Source organism: Megalopta genalis, chromosome 9 (genome assembly GCF_051020955.1).
Source record: "Megalopta genalis isolate 19385.01 chromosome 9, iyMegGena1_principal, whole genome shotgun sequence".
Classification (NCBI taxonomy): domain Eukaryota; kingdom Metazoa; phylum Arthropoda; class Insecta; order Hymenoptera; family Halictidae; genus Megalopta; species Megalopta genalis.
In genome coordinates, this window is record NC_135021.1 from 13,324,635 (window position 1) to 13,342,111 (window position 17,477).

The following is a 17,477-nucleotide window of genomic DNA, read 5'->3' on the forward strand; positions in this document are numbered from 1 at the left end:
TGCGAATCGCCGACTGAATAAACACGATGTTAACTTACCAGTTGAAGGCACCACTATGGAGACAATTTCTTAACTGACACGATTGTTTATTGGTTGATTGAGGGACGAGGAGGGGATCGATCAAGATAGTGCTCATAAGACGGAACTGTTCGTGACTTTTGCAACAAAATTTAAATGTAATTTTCTGTAAATTGTAACTGTAAAGTAAGAATTTTTCTGTTCTTAGTCGAGAATTTTCCAAGATCCAAAAATTACCGACGCTCTAAACAAAAGCTATAGAGTACGTAAAAATTGAAAAATGTTCGCGCTCCCTAGCTATTCTATTTTCTTCGTTTCCTGCAAAGTTGGTCAAGGTTCAAAAAGCTTTGAAAAAAGGAAAATCTCGAGAAAGGAAACTGGAAACCAAAGAAGGTTTTGGAAGCACCTGGAGAATTAAAAGGGATCCAACACCTTGAAGGTTTATTTTTATTTAAACTTCCACATTGTTCGCATTACCTTTTAAACATTGTACGTATCTCGACAATAGTAAAATATTCATAAATAATAATAGTAATTATCATCATCATCATCCTCATCATCATCATCATCATAATTATCATCATAGCGATGCTTACATACTCTAAGCATTCTCTTGTTATAGTCTTTTAACGTAGTACCTAAAACTAACACATACATAAGTTATCGTTCACGGAAGATCGCTCTTCCGTTTCCGTTCGATTGATTTCACACGACAGTAATATTGAATTTATCGGTTCTGCTTCTGCTCGTGTATTTCTCCCCCCAAGAAACAACATCCAAAAGATTACAAGATTATATTTCTCAATATATAGACTTTTTTTCGATTTTCAAAGGCAATGCGTGTTCCTGAAAAAGTTTCTGTTACTTCTAAAAAGGAAGTATATATCAAAGCGTCAAAAAAGCTGCTCGTACCAAAAAATCAAGAATAATTTATCAAATATTCTCTCCTACAAATAACAGCGGCGTCCAACGCGCCGCTCTCACGCCTCAACGATCCTAATCGTTTACTTTTTCGTTTTTGCGTCGCGAAACCCTAAACGACTGGTCTTGGACTGATCCGCCATTCGATCCCTGAAAGCCTCGTCTAGATCAGGCAACTTTTGGCCGGAACGGCTTCCGATCGGTCAACCCTAATGCATTAGCTGCACAACAATTCTTTCAGAATCAAAGACAGATGATTCGATCGAAGATACCTTAATAACTAATCATGGCGCAGTCGTTGGAAAACCGAAGATTCATTATTTAATGGTTAAAATCGATGTGTGATCTTTTAGACCAATTTGTGCATTTCTTGTTGATCGACCGCCAAAAGTCGCCCGATCTAAACGCGGTTTAGCAGAGTATGTACCTCGAACCCGATCGAAAGAAGCTGCGTATCAAACATTTATTCAAGATTTATACAAAACTAGGCGGTTCGACGAACGAACGAACGTTCCCGCGGTCTCCGAGCGAACGATCTCCCTTGCCCACGATTTGATTATCTAGCTTTGATCGATCCAATGGAATCGTTTCTCTGTAAAAAAGAAAAGAAGACCGGTCGACGATCCGTGACCTTTAAAAACGCGTATCAAACGGGATCCGAAGATTATCGTTTTCCCCATCGGTTGTTTCTGTTAACATTCTCGATCTCGATTCGAACCGCGCGAGAAATCGTTCGTTGGACTCGTAATTATTCAGGGACCAAGATGGTGGAACTTCTGTTTACTACCTAGGAGGGTTTGACACCCTCGGAGGTCGGGGAAACGGAAAATGAAAGACGGAAGAGATCGCGGCGGGTGGATCGAAATAAAGAGAAACGAACGAAGAAGATTAGAAAAGAATAGAATGTTAGAGGAGTGTCCGGGACTTACGACGGTTAGAGTTCACGAGGAACAGGACAGGAAGCAGCGATCTGACACGGACGCACGGATGCTGGAATTTTGGGGAAGGTTTTCTTGAGGGTGTCTCGTTCTCGCGCGTTCGTCAGCTTTCTTTTTCGAATCGCGCCGATGATTTTACTGCTGCGCGATCGGGATCAGCTTCTCGCCCGATCCGATCGCCGGAAGAGGAGCCTCCACGGTCAGGACACCATCCTTGCTCAGCGAGGATTTGATGCTCTCGGGGTTGGTTCCCTTCGGCAGCAGGAACTCGCGGTTGTACTCCCGGTACACCGATTTGCTCTCTGTCTTCTCCTCGTGCTTCGCGTGGACCTGCGCAAAACAATAGCAAAAACATTTTTAACAAAATCGTTAACCATCATCGAATTTTTATCATCCTATTATTACCACCCTGAAGAATCTCGCAAGATCAGAGCAATTCAATTTTGTGTCTTTAATATGCAGAAGAGCGACTGCCGATCTGTTATTTCTTTTCAAGATCTTACATGGCCAAACTAAGTGTCCTAGTTTTCTATGTGCTATTGATTTTTGTGTCAATAAAATCTTTTATGTTCACGCGTGTATTCCGACTCCTCAAATCTCGCCGCTTCTTTTATCTATTTGGCACTTCTCTTTATTTAATTATAAATTATGTAACTAATGGGTTTTTTCCCGTTCGCGAATAAGAACGAAAAGATAGTTTAAGCTAAACCTTCGCCTTGCGATTCCAGGGTGTCAGCTCTCTCCAGACTTCGCTTGCTTCAATTGTTTTTAAAAGAAATCAGAGAACAAGTGAGTAGAAAAATATTCTTTCTTCAATAATTTTGCACGTTCTTCAAACAATGACAAAAGAATCTCGAACAGCAGAGCTTGAAAATTATGCACAGATTTTGGTCGCTCGCAAAGGGGTGGATACTTGAGTAGTGATCGTAAACTTGCACCCCTTTCCTCTGCGGCGGAGAATGACTCATCGGTTGCAGCAATTCCTCGACGAACTAGGGAACCGAGTTCCTCGAAAAACGGGTAGACATTTGCATTGCTTCGATCTTTCTCCTCGAACAGAGAATTGGGTCAACAGCAACTTCCACTACTGCCATCGCGATCGCGTTTTACGATCTCCCGTCTGCTTCGAAAGACTTTCGTTTTCTTCGCTTCAGATTTTATGCGTTCGCAGCATGTCACGATTACACTTAATTTATTCATGTTCCTGAGAAAGGAAATCAATTTTTCTTTCATCTACGATTCTTCTTTCATCAACGATACAGAACATTTCTACCACGCGGAAGTATCCGTAATTTACTCAGGCAAACACGTCCTAATTAGCGCCACGGAAAGTTACAATATTAACGAATGTTTGAGTTATAAAACTTCTTGCCAGTGTATAATCTTTACACCGACGCCTCGATCGAAGTGAAATTAAAGCGCACTCGATTATAATTGCTTGCGAAAGGAACTCGATCTAAATCCTCGGTTTTATCGCTGAAATGGACGATGGTTCTTTCGTTCTGCAGCTATCGTGAAATAAAAAGGGCCGGTATTTGTCCGAACGAAGGACGGTACCGCAGTCAAACACGACCCCAATACGCTATCGCACCCCTTGACCACTACCGCACAAGCCACGATCGACTTTCAGCGGTCGCGTGATCGCAGAAACGAGCCTGTCCCAGCTGATTTATTAATACAGCCACTTAATCGAACCTGCTGGCCTGATTTCGCGGCCTTGTCCCGTCGCCGTGTATGTGGAAATTGCTAAAATTTCCCTGGAAAATGGGCTATCGACGCGTCTAATATTAAACTTGCTGTCCGCTGCGATTTCGGGGCTACAGCACGATCCGAAACTTCGGAATCCGAGCAAGCTTGTCTACCAAAAAACATTCATAAAGCAGACGGCGATGTTCTTAACCTTCGGATGACGGGTCTTGGATCCATTTTTATCCAGAGATAAAAATGTATCATCTAATTTGTTCAGTCGCTGGTTCAAATTATTAACAATTTAGATTAAATCGAATAAAAGGTTCAACACAGACATCAGAGAATTTAGTTGGAAAATATCGAAAAAAAGAATGGTACCTTAGGATTTGAATGGATTTAGTAATGACTGCCATACAATTATAAAATGCATCCGCCTTACGAAAGCAACATGGTGGACGTCAGTTCTTTTTCGAAATTCTTGCAAGAATTTTGCACTTTGAGGCAGCGCGGACAAGAACAGCGTTCTGCTGAATATCCTGTATACTAATTCGTTTTCCCAATATTGATTTTTTGTCATTGTATCATCAGGAAACAGCTCGAGCTGAAAGATGAGAGACTTAAACAAGTAGAATTCGGTTACGACAGAATCGGAGAAGACTCGAAAAGGATATAGCGAGCGAAAGGGTTGGAAAACTGTGCTCTACACCCTGTAGATCCCCGAAGGACAGGATGAACGAAGGAAGCGCGAGGAAGGGGGGATGAACGTAACTCGTAAAGCGACGCAAACATCCTAGATAACTAGGTTAGGGGAGGCAACGATAATGCCACAGCTCGACAATGTTTTACGAGGCTCGTTCACCGGCGCTGTTATCGGCGGGCCGACCGATAAACCGAGAAAGCTGGACGCGGATGGAACGAACAATACGGGGCAATAAGGCGAGGAAAATGGCGACCGAGGGGCGCCACGGTTTCGGCAACGACCCCATGGCGTCGCTGGACCAAATCGATATCTGAAAAATCCGTCGCCCCACTTCCGCTTTCTTCGCTTTCCAAGACGCCTATCTACGCAGACGACGGTCCCTCCTCGGATTCAACCCCTCGCGCGTTCCGTGAAAATATTGTACAGGGTGATCCACAAGTTATTTTCCTCTTTAAAAGCCATAGAACCGATTTGTATTGTATATATTCTTGAATTTCGGAGCAACGACGTTCTTCCTTTAAGAACTAGGAAAAATTTGCAAAAATTGACAAATGCAAATGTTGCTAGACTTTGTCAACACCGTGAACGATGCTTGTTGAAAGCACACTGACGTACAAAATCCAAGGACACTGTACTTTCGACGAGATAATTGTCGATCTTTAAACTGTCATAACGACGACAGCACACTCACCGTTCAAAGTTCGATAAAACGGCGGTAAAAAGTCGTACGACAGTTTTTAAGGTGTCGTTGTAAAGAGGGGATTCCGATCTACAAATCCGCGTTAGTTTCATCCCCCACAAGAATGTGTTAACGTCAGTTGTGTCGTTTGAAGTTCCCCGAACATCTCGCAAGATGCAGATATCCCTTTGAAAATAAACTGAGGATTCTGGGAGTGAGTAAGAGATAGTAAGTTCGAAGTAATTTTTATGCGAACGAACGTTAATCGAGCTGATTCGTAGGAGAGGCGAATGATTCAATAGCGATCAATAAGGATTTCCAAAATTTACGCGGGTATCGAATATCGTCTACGCAAAGTAGAATCTCTGGCTCGTTTGCCAAGTCGATGATGAAACGTTGGCAGCGAGGATGAGGTCGCTACGAATAAGATATCGTTTGGCAACACTGTCGCAGAATAATCGTAACAGGTGGCTGATTCCTATAATAATTCGACTTCGATTTAACCTGCGCGATCCGGAACGGTATCCAAAGTCAACTTTAAATTGCAATTGATGAAGTTGGTTGGCAAAGAAACTCAATTTCTTTCCGGACAACCCGATATCCGTCACTCGTCCAGCCTCTTTCTCCCTTATTCTACAACATTTCAGCACCGATTCGAGCAAGGTTTCATCCCGCTATCTCAGTCCAATCAAAAGTTGTGCGATTTTCTCGGACTAACGACCAATTTGTCCCGCTCAAACCATTCTTAATCTGCGACGCAAATTAATATTAATGATACGGGACAATTAAGCCACCCTGTAGATCAAGGAACCCCGGTTCGCATATTCTATCTGAAAATCGCTGATCCACCGTGTGGAACGAGTAGTAGCAGGGGTCACGCGAACGCAGCGTTCCGCGAACGTGGATTCGTACCCGATCGGCTCGTGATACGCAAATGACCAGTAATTATTAGTAATTCGACCCGACGACCGTCTGGAAGTCGTCTGGAACCGGAGATATCGCGCGGTTGATAACTTAACAAAGAGAAGGACGACGAAGGATACACGTGCAGGAAAATGCGGATCGATGGAACAAGCGCACGCGAGCAAACAAGAGCGCGATTATCCTGACGGACGTTTCTGGGACGATGAAAGTTTACAATCCGCGCGGGATTAGCGACGAATCGATCGCTGAAGCCGCGAATTAACGAAGAAATCGACTGCCAAAGCTCTGTCGGTTCACAATGTAGCGCGAGCTTCCTTTGCATCCAGTATTTTTCGACGCAACTTACTCGGCTTTGAAACGAAAAGCAAGAAGTCAAGAAACTGGATCGACGCTAGAATTACCAAACGTGTATGTTTTCATGGTCGTTTGCTGAACATATTTACAAATTTACCCCGATATTTTAAAAGGCAATACGAACTAGTCGCATTTAATGCTCGCTAATCGAAGCTCTGAGTGCTGAGAAAATTGGGCAAGTGTGTAATACTTCATAAAAAATTAAGAACAAAGCGTAGCTTTATTGTAAGAAAATGAAGAGAAAGAATAGCAATTATGTTAACATAATTTGAAGGAAAAACTACATTTCTTTTGACGATATCGTAACGAATAATCGAGTGCCCATATTGTACTGAATTATCATAACTCTTTCTTGCAGGAAAGAGACTTAAGCCACGGGGCAATTAATGTAGAAGTAATCTTTTTTAACTAATTTTTAAAGTACTACAAGTAGTGTACGCTTCTCAATGAACACAGTATATTATTACATTATATATTATGAATAATATTAAAGAAACTCATTCTCGTTGCTACATTCCTTGTCACTGACTACGTTCGCAATGCTTTCTAATGCTTGAGAAACTGGTATGATAAATTGGTGGAATAGATTTCAGCACATCCAGCATATCTTTCTTTTTAGCCACAGAAACAGGAATTCACTTGCCACATTTACTTAATAGGGGAAAGTTATCGTGTAAGAATGTGTTAGTCGAACGTAGCAGTAGTGTAAATCAATATGTGCATCCACTATTCCAGATAATGTTATGGTCACTATATTATTATGTCTCTATATTTATTATCACCCTCATTTTATGTCGACATGAAAGAAAATATACACAATTTTAAGCGACGAATAAAACAACTGTACTCAATACTAACTAACAATGAACTCTTTTCTCATAACTTTGTACTTACACCACTTGTCAACTAAGTGGTCCAATTGAAGGAACTATTCAGTCAACTTTAATGCGCGTTCAACAAAATTTATCAAACAAATTTCGCCAAAAATTCTATGCAGCAAAAGTTCGTCTATAATAACTCAATCATACCTGAATGCCTTGTGAAAAGCGATCGAACACTGTATCTAGTTTAGTTGCCTAGCGATAAATTTCTAAAAATAATCTAGATTTCGAAGCCAGAAAATATTCCCGTTTAACTGATCCATATTTCTGGTTACGTTGCATCGACGAATTCGGTCGGTCATTCGATAGCCGGCCATAGAATGACTCAGGAATCAGTCATTCGATTTATCTCGCCAGCATCGCATCGATCAGCGATACGGTCCGAGTTTGTCGCAACTGCAATTCACGTGATTGCTAGTAACGGCAGAACAAACGGCACGGAATGGTCAATCTAGATGTACATAGAGTGAGAGAGAGAGATTCTAAATTGCAAATGAGATCCTGGTGGCGCGCGGACGCGTATAGATCACGAGTAGAGCATGCTAACGAGAGAGGCCCGTGGGGTGCCTGGAAGCAAGGAAATGCATCGTTAAGGCCTAAGAACAATATAATAAAAGTGCAGAACACGGCGAACGAATCGCCGATTGTCGAGATAAGCTGTTCGGCCACGCGGCTTCTAAATACGTCGATGACACCAGCGCCGGCGATCGGGTCCCCGCTAATCGTCGTGACGCAACGAGAGACGCTAATGAGATTCATTTATACGAAATCCCGTAAGACAGTGGCCGGCGTCGAGCCGCGATATTTGCATGCCATCGAATGGATACTCGATGCTAGCCGACCGACTGATGCAATCTCTATTTTTAATGCGCCTAGAGGCGCAAGTCGGTTTAGGTGCTGGCCGATTTTACGAGCCGCAGCTTCGAAACCGCGGACTCTTGCGAACGGGACTTTCTACCCGTTTCTCGCAGAGTTTAATCATATTCCGTTACCATTCAGGTCATTCCACGTCCATTTAGTTTTATCATTTTGCTCGATAATATTCTAGTTTCCATGAATAATTCAGTCGAACTTTGCGCCGTTACGAACGAGTGCATCTTACTTTAGCATTCGATTCTCTGTTGAACAATGTTTTTCAAATTTATTTTGTGGTTTCTGGACAACGGTTTCTTATGCATCACGAAAATTGTCTGCCTGAATTGCAACAAACTAAAGTAGAATAAAAATTCGTTTTCTTTGTTAATAAGTCTAATAGATAGAAAAAATACTGTAACGACATTCTTACAGTTTTTTAATCTTTCCGCCGCGTCATGTGCCAACATTTTTGTCATAAATGCGTAGAAACCGCAGTCTGGTTATTTCATTACGCATAATTAGAAGCCTATCGTTGCTGACTTAGCGGTGGATTTTTATTAAATTAAATTTCTTGATTAAATCATGATATAAATCCCAACTTTTGCGTATCATTTTGTAAAAATCACTTTCAATTTGCCAACTAGAAAATTGACAAAAATACGGATGTTGATAATGCCTTAAGATCTGCAGTCAACTAATATCTAAGATATCGAGAAAGAAGATCGGCGTGTACTTTTTACTAGACACACTACTTCTCACATTTCAAAAAATTGCCTCATTTTCAGTAGGTCGTAGAAATTCTTGCCTGCTCATAAAAATAATTATGTAGAGCACGTCACGGAAGATTAGTGGATGCAATCTCGTGGACAGACGATACGGACACGGTAATAACGATGGTAAACGAGCGAACCGTGTCCGGGCAGATGCGCTCGTGAAAAAATGCAGGTGGAAAAATGCGTTTGGACCGCACCCAGAGGCAGACGCGTGAAAAGGCAGCGAGGCTGATCCGCGTTTCGCGGCGAGGGTGGGCGAGGCCCGTCGCGCTAATTGCGTTACGCAAACGACGCTAATGAGAGCTGCGTTTCGGTGCCCTCCTCGGCCTAGCAGACGAGAAGCGACGCGACGCTCGTCGCCGTCGCGAGGAATTCTCGTTCTTGGACCAGTTTCGTCCGATCTGTCCGCGCGGACGTCGCTTGCCAACGAACCAAATAGCCTGGCCTTCACCTTGCCAGACGTCGCCGGACGTGTTCGAACCGTCCACGAATCGATCTGCGCCCGTTGCGCAACGCTATCGATCTCTAATCGTCGAAAAGCATCCCGTGAAACGATTCTCGAAATTCGTTCGACGACGCGTTCCACTTGTCAGAAGTCGTTAAAAGGAGAAAATCGTCGAAAGCTTCGTTCAGACGTGGCTCAGTCATTAAAAGGTCGTTAACATTAAACCTAGCAGCGTCGGTCGAACGACCGGTTTCGTCATTTTTATTCGACGGTTATTGGAATTATAGAGATGCCGTCGCGGAACATGTTGCTAGTCGGTCAATTTATTCAAGCACAACTTTGTAGATTATTGCACAGCTTGTTTGAACCCTCTGTTGCATGAATTATTTTATGACAAATCAACAAAAATATATATTTGGCAGAGGAATAATATATTCTTTTACGATTTCTATAACTGCTCCCATATGAGAACTTTATGCGCGTGCAAGTGCAAAAAATATTGTATGTTCTTATTCCCTGTGAAAACCGCGAAAACAATTTCAGTAAACAATTACCCGTATCTATCGGTGCTGGTCATAAGTAGACTGCGGTTTGTATGCACTTATGATAATAAGTCTAGTCGTAAGTGCAGCATACAGTAAATTGTCCATTTTTGTTTGCAAGCTGACAGACAATTAGAGGGAATTTACTGTACTTAATTTTCAAATTTATTTAGCACATGGACTATGGAACACTTGACGTTAATTTCCCAATTAGCAACGGTATGCGACAGAGGGTTAATGATTGGTATGTTTACCGTTAAAATGCGCTTTCCCTTGTGCATCGCACTAAGTGTCTCTATCCATCTGTTCCCTTTGCGCATTTATGGCGTGCGTAAACTACTGCCGCGCAAAGCGACATCGTCGATCATTTAATTTTCACGGTGCATCCAACGACAATCCGCTGTCGCAACGTGCATCGTGGCAGAGTTCCGCCAGGATCGACGATCCACGCTCGAATCCACCTCGGCGTGTCGTTCCGCAAAGAAGACGATTAGAAAGGAGGCGGTTGGGGTAAAGCAACCGGAGAATCGCGGGTTTTCTGCTCGAGTAAAACCGTCTGTTGCGGTGTGGAGAGGTCGCGGACCCGTTTCTCCGTCTGGGAACCGTCTTTTTAACCGGCGCGGCGGATTGCGTTACGCTCCGCGAACGAAAACAAAATGCGGAAAAAAAGTGTTGCCGTCGACGGGATGGAAAAGCGTAAATGGAACGTATCGCGGCGATAACGCGTCGACGTTTTCACGGGGGAGAGAAAACACAGCACGCTTGGGAAGTCGAGCGTCTGCCGGCCGGAACAACCGTGAAAGTGAAATCGTCAGCGTATCGGCGATCAAAGAGTTAGCGCGGCAGGAGAGCATTCAAGTAATCATGTAGTCGCGATTAAATTGCTGCCTGTCCGTTGTGTCCAAACGTTCTGATCCGATTAACGAGTCTCCGCGGGCTTTTTTCTGCGGCGAACTGCCGCGTTTTCGGCGAACGATGCACCGAGACGATGCGCCGCGTTGCACAGTGGTCCCGGGAATTGGGATTTGTCAGAAGTTCCAAGTTCAGTCAGTAGTTCAGTCAAAAGTTCCAAATTCACTCAGAAGTTCCAAGTTCAGTCAAAAGTTCCAAGTTCAGTCAAAAGTTCCAAGTTCAGTCAGAAGTTCCAAGTTTAGTCAAAAGTTCCAAGTTCAGACAGAAGTTCTAAATTCAGTCAGAAATTCCAAATTCAGTCAGAAATTCCAAATTCAGTCAGAAGTTCTGTCAGTAGTTCCGTCAGAAATTCAGTCAGAAGTTCCGTCAGTAGTTCAGTCAGTAGTTCAGTCAGTAGTTCCAAGTTCAATCAGAAGTTCCAAGTTCAGACAGAAATTCCAAGTTCGGTCAGAAGTTCAGTCTCTATTCGACCCTAAATATTGCAACTGTTAAGGGTTATAATTAAACTGCGAATTTGTATGCAAAATTTCAATTGTCCGCATTAAATGCAAGAAAGAAGAATTAAATAAAAATATAATTTTTTCCTTCGTAATTGGAATAAGATGTGAATAAGATTTGAATAATTACGTTTAATCACTTCCCTACCAGCAATGGTAAAGTTGTGGATGATAATTTCCACTTAACTTACAAGAATAATATATAATATATTATATATAATATTAATATTACATATTACTTATATTGTATATTAATATTATATATTACTTATATTGTATATAAATATATAAATATATATTACTTATATAATGTCGAAAAATACAAGGGGATTAAAATATTGCCAACTTTAAGGATAATCGTATTCTTCTCTAGAAATATTCGTTCTCATAAAATCTAAAATTACTGAAATTGATTTACTGACGCAGCTCTGACCGAGCCCTTCATTGGTCCCACAGCAGCTTCAACGTAAGAAGCAAAAGGAAAGGGGAAAGCAACAATTTTCAGACAAGTGAGTCGGTTTCAAGAGACGATACAAGGCTTATATCATTCGTATCTGCGTGCAAATTGAATTCTAGCATTTTGAAAACGTTGTGGACCACTATGAATCGTTCGGCTCTGCCTCAGGGTCTGCCTCGGGGTGCTGTGCAGAGGTCTGAGGCCGCGTGTTCGCGATATCGATCGGGTCTGCCCGTAAAAGACGAAAAGCGGCCGAGCAGGCAAGGCAAGCAACCGGAACCGGAGCAGCGGCGCTGGCACAGGTAACCCTAGACAGAGGGAAACGGAGGGAAATCGCGGAGAGCAAAGGGAGCCCACCGGTGGACGAGCCCCTGGTAACTCAACTCTGGCTCGGATCTAAGCTTTCCGCCTCGATATCGTCTTACCGGACCGCGGGGATTACGCAAACCGTGGAGCCGGCTACCCGACGACACTCGATCATCAATTTCAATGGCATTCGAATACTCGGAACGCCACCGTCCTCGCCCAAAGAGATCTTTTCTGCAATCTCCTATCGGAAGCGACGATGCTCCGATCGAATCCATTTTATCGGATTCAAAAAAATTCGAACTATTTTGAACGACAGATTTACGGAACACTGATAGCAGCTGTTTTATATTAGTTTATACAAGTAAAACATTTATTCCGATGTTTAACGAGTGTTATGGTAATATATTTGCTGCAAGAAACGCGTATATTGAATAAGTAACTCATATATGTACCTTTACAATCTGAGTAATCATAAATTAAACAATTAGTAACTCGCCATTTTTACGGGTTCTGTAGACTTAGTGTTGACATTCCATCTAGGCACTCCTCGTAGTTTAGCTAACAAACATTTTACGAACGTTGAATTTTTACTGGAAACATGGCCTCATTTAAAGTGAACTTAATTAAATTTACAATGTCTATCTAGGAGAGATTATGGTTTCACACGTAGTTCTCTTCGTATGTACGTAAATAAATAAATAAATAAATAAATAAATAAATAAATAAATAATGAACTAAGAATGTCCCATGCTAGGTTTATACTGTTCTGTATGCTGAACGTGCGTTTCACTCTTTCAGAACAAACTTGTAGACGCGTAGAAGCTGTTAATGACTCTGCTGGCTCTTGAAGGTAGCAGCTTCCTGTTTTCTATTCCCGGCTCTCTCTCCGGCCGAAATCTTTGTTATCGAGTTTCCTGCGAGGAGAGATAGCAGATCCAAGACGGTACTCTTTAGAAATCGACCACAGCGAATTATCCGGAAACAACCAAAAATAAGTTGAGCCGTAGACGTCCAAAGCGCGCATACTATCGTCCGGTATTAGAAAAATCGACGTGACAGCGAACGCTCGACTTAATACGATTAAACACGAACACAGAAATTACAAATCGAAGCATTTGCCTCCGGATCGTATCGTTTCTTTCGATCGATGGAACGTCAACAGGCGAATCGACTGGATAAAATAGAGGGACCAAGAGCGTTGATTTCACACGATCGCCTCCGCCTCGGTCCCACGTTCGCAACCGCTCGTAAAGCACGCCGGTCGGAACCGGCGGGCTTTCGAAAGTCAATTAAAGCGTCGGCGTAACACGAGACTGTTTTCCGGACCGTCTAATGGCGCATTCTCCTTGACCGAAAAAGGAAGCTCGTGGCCCGCGCGATACGCCACGTGTTCCTCGCGACAGCTTCATATCCCGCGACCTAAATTTCCACGCCGAACAAGGCGAGCCGCTCGTAAAAGAGCCGCGCGCGCTTCTTCAAAACGCTCCATTCAGTTTTATAGAGTGGACAAGTCGTCGCGGGAGAACGCTCGTTTCGCGGGCGTCAAGCTTATTATAGTCCCTGCGGTTCCGGCCAGAACACGCGGCCGCAACGGTTGTTCTATAGCAACATCTTTCGAGCTCGCGTGAGCGCAGAAAATCGCGGTTTCATGAGAAAAACGCGTCGCGGTATCTCGGACGTAAAAATTGACGGCGTCCGACCCGTGTTCGTTAGCCTTGCAAAATATAAATCATATTCAATTTAGAAACACGGCTACTTCTTTGCTAACGACGACATATCGTTTTGGCGAAAATCCCACCGATATTGTCTCGTCCGTCCAGCGGAGAATTAATCGTCCAACAGCCGCGGAAAAAGGAGACCGTTGCGACGGGGCAATCGTCTCGTCGGTTTCTAGCGTAGAGGGAGGAACGTATGCTGTGTTCGAATCCATTTTCTGGGACACGAGGTGTCGGAGCGGCTCGCCAACAGACACCTGTGGCGGCGTGTTCGCGGCCACGAGAGCGCAGATCCATTAGATCAAGGCATTATCAACGGCGGCGCCCATTAAAAATCGATTCGATCCGATCGGGCGGGGAGGCGCGCGCGACCCAGTTGCCCGAAACGGGCGAACAACGACGACGAAGACGACAACGGCAGCGTTTCGCAACGGGCGACCCGTGCAAGGTGTGTGCGTCTGCCCTCCGAAGGGGCTCGTTTGAATAAAACCGCTGAACAAACCGGTCCATGCTCCTATTTATCCGGGCCGCGTGCTTTATCGAGCGAGAGCGTGACGTCAGCGAACTCTCTCGCGCATTCTTCGCTCCGTCTGCTGCTCATCCTTCGGAACGCGTCCTTGCCGGAGCCCTTTAAGGACCAGCGACGACGACGACAAGAGTGCCGACCTCGATTCGAGACGGACCTTGACCACGATACACACCGGCAACCTGTTTCGAGCGGTCGTTCCTTAACTTCAACACGTTCTCCGCGTCGTGACATGACTAATTACTCGCGCAACGTATGTACCCTAACTTCACCGCGCGCACCATTTTCTGACGTTTTTATTCTCTATGCGAATCCCAGTTCCGTTCGATTGGTAATTCCCGAATGGTTCCACGACGAACCAATCCGAGCTGGTTAACAAAACCGTGTTGCCTTCCTTTCGGTTTAGCCCGCGTTATAGTATTCTGTCAGGTGAACAATCGATTTTTGAAATAGTAACTAGACTATAAATATTTGGATCTTCTCGTCTAATGCAGAATTTGGCAAAGAAGCTTTTCTCGAAATAGTACATAGTTACGTATGGATATCCACGTAGTTAAATATATTTAAAATGATATTTCCATGTTTCCAATTTCAAAAGAAGCTTATTCGCCAAATTTTGTGTTACATGAGAAGATCAAAATATTTATAGTTCATTTATTATTTTAAAAATTGATTTTTACCCGGGACCCGAATTCTGTGAAACCTGCGAATACCGTGTTTTCATTAATAGTCATTAAAATGTTTCTTTTTTTGTAACAAAGTCATATTTAAGTACACCCTTTTATGATCGCCAAGTTGTTTAAAGTCTATTCATATACAAGAGTATCATTTTTTAAATTGGATGTCATCAGTCACCGGTGACTGACATGGCGCTTAACGTGTTAAACGAGGGATTATTGAAACTATAGAAATGCGGTCGCGACAATTCCTCTACATATCGCGAAGAATCTAAACGAATTAAATTTCATCGTGTTTCCCTAAGGTAACACGTGTCGTTCACTATTACAGCTCGGTAGATTACAGCGTCTGCCCCCAAATGTCCGCACAAAATTAAGAACCGCTGGTGAAGCGTGTCTGAACACAACGCGGAAAGTTGTCTAGGACTTCCGGTTCTTCTGAAATAGATTGCGACTCGATGGGATGGCAGTTTTAGAAGAGAAGCGGAAAGGGTTTATCAGCGGTCGTTTGACCAAGGAAATCGAAATAAAGCAGCGGCTGTTCGCGGATGCGAGAGATCCTCCTTCGCTTTGATCTTTCCTCCGCTGCACCGACAGAGACTATCGCGGTGCAACGACCTCGCCCTCGTCTTTCCTATTGCAACGCCGCGCCGCGCCGATGGTGCACCATTTTTCTGTCGCGTCCGTCGAAATACACGCGTTCGTCGCTATTTCTACGAACCGGCCACGCGTGAACGCCGTTCCCGAGAAAAAAGCAGCAGGATAGTCATTAGGGTATATTGCAGAGCTTCAAACTATTACTTCGAATGTCGCGAGTCGTTTAAACATCTACGTCCAACGGACAACTATTGGGTTGGCAACTAAGTAATTGCCGATTTGTTCAATGAAATAAAAAATTTTTTTTTACTTGGAATGAAGTTTAATCTGTAATGTATTTTCCATTTTGTTCGATGACCTTTTGCCGTCTCTCTGACAACTTGAAAATTCCACGCTCGTAGAAAGTCTGATCCTTTTCGGCCAAAAACTAAGTTAAGTGAGATTTTACAGCGTCATCATCGTTAAAAGTTTTACCACGAAGGGAGTTGTCCAGGGAACGAAATAAGTGGTAATACGATGGCGCGAGATCAGGGCTATGTGGTGGGTGTAACATCAATTCCCAACCAATATCCATCAACTTTTGCCGAGTGGACAAAGACGTGTGCGGCCTAGCATTGTCCTGCTGGAAAATGACACCTTTACGATTGACCAATTCTGGTCGCTTTTCCTTGACCGCTGCATTCAATTTGTCCAGTTGCTAACATTCACGAATAATAAAAAATAACATAATAATAATAATAATAATAATAATTTTATAATATAACATTTACGGATATCATAAAAATGGGAGTGAAAGAGTATAACTGAAATCGGTAATTACTTAGTTGCCACCCCAATATTTCTCTTCAATTAACACGTCGAGTGCAGCGTCGGTCGCTTATGGGGGAAATTCATTTTTATTATAATACATTGAACGAATTGAATGTTGCTAGGATTTTTGTAAAACGAAAGAGTTGAACTAATATTTCTTAAGGTAAATTTTAACTTACTGGTTTCGGTTTCATTAATTATCCCTCGGACGACGGATTGTGCAAAAAAATGGACAATTTTGGAAGAGGAGGGCTCGTTTTTATAATTGTTCTAATCTTCTTTTCCCAAATTGTCCATTCTTGTGTACAATCTCAGCATCGATTAGAGAGAATTTACTGTATTCTCATAGTTATACAATTTTCGACGTTTACGATCGATTTCAGATTTAATCACCGATTTTTCGATACATGTTTTTGAAGATATTTCTTATAGATGTAGTCTTTGTGTTGTTCCTAGTGTAATTGCAATTTATTCGATATAATTGTTGAAAACTGATTAATTAGATGGCGATTTATACAGTCCGAGGTTTCAATTACTTTGATGTTGTAGAAATTTTTGGTGTTGATATTCGGCATTTAACGCGTCAAGTAAAAATCTTTTTATATCGAGCGAAGTTTTCTCGGCTAAAATATTAACATCGAGCCGAGTTAACATCAAACGAGTCAGGGATTCCGTGACTCGTTTCTAAATTAGACTCAAATTGCTGTCGATTCGCGCTCGTCGCGCTAAGACGGACTGCCCGAAGCTGCCAAGTCTTTGATATTTTGTTTTCAAACGAGTCGACAAATTCACACAGAGATCCGTGAAAACTGATCGGCGAAAGAAGCTTGAAGGAATCTCGCCGCTACCCGGTTTCGCGTTTATGAGCTTCACAATGGCCGAACATTATTCTAAGACGTCGCGGTGTGACGAGCGCCGTGAACTTATTTTCGGCGTCGGCTATTTCCGTCGACGGAACGCCGCGACGCCGGCCAGAGAAGAAACTTGAACGCGAGCACGCTTCGCCGAAAATTCTGACTCCCACTTCCTGCGAGAGGCCTCCCTTCCACGGCCTCGAACATCTTCGAACTTTGCGAAAAAATCCAGACAGAAATTTCCGACGCTTCGCTTCGACGATTCTTCAGACTTTCTCGAGATTATTTCTTGCGAATTCCAGACCTCAATTTTTTCACATGCATTAACTGACGCGATGATTATTAAAACTGCGAATTTTCTGCATTTACAGCAAAATTGTATAAACGAAACACGGAGTATTTTG

At 43.0% G+C, this 17,477-nt stretch overlaps 1 protein-coding gene across 4 annotated transcripts in view; it reads right to left on the reverse strand.

Moving 5' to 3' along the window:
* Window positions 1-447: 447 nt before the first annotated feature.
* LOC117220772 (protein lethal(2)essential for life) overlaps window positions 448-17,477 on the reverse strand; it is a 38,877-nt gene continuing 21,847 nt past the window's right edge. For all 4 annotated transcript variants that reach the window (XM_033471043.2, XM_033471044.2, XM_033471042.2 and 1 more), the window contains one exon: window positions 448-2,207. In XM_033471043.2, coding sequence (XP_033326934.1) covers window positions 2,013-2,207 — 195 coding nt within the window. In that variant the 3' untranslated portion in view covers window positions 448-2,012. The remainder of the gene's footprint in view (window positions 2,208-17,477) is intronic.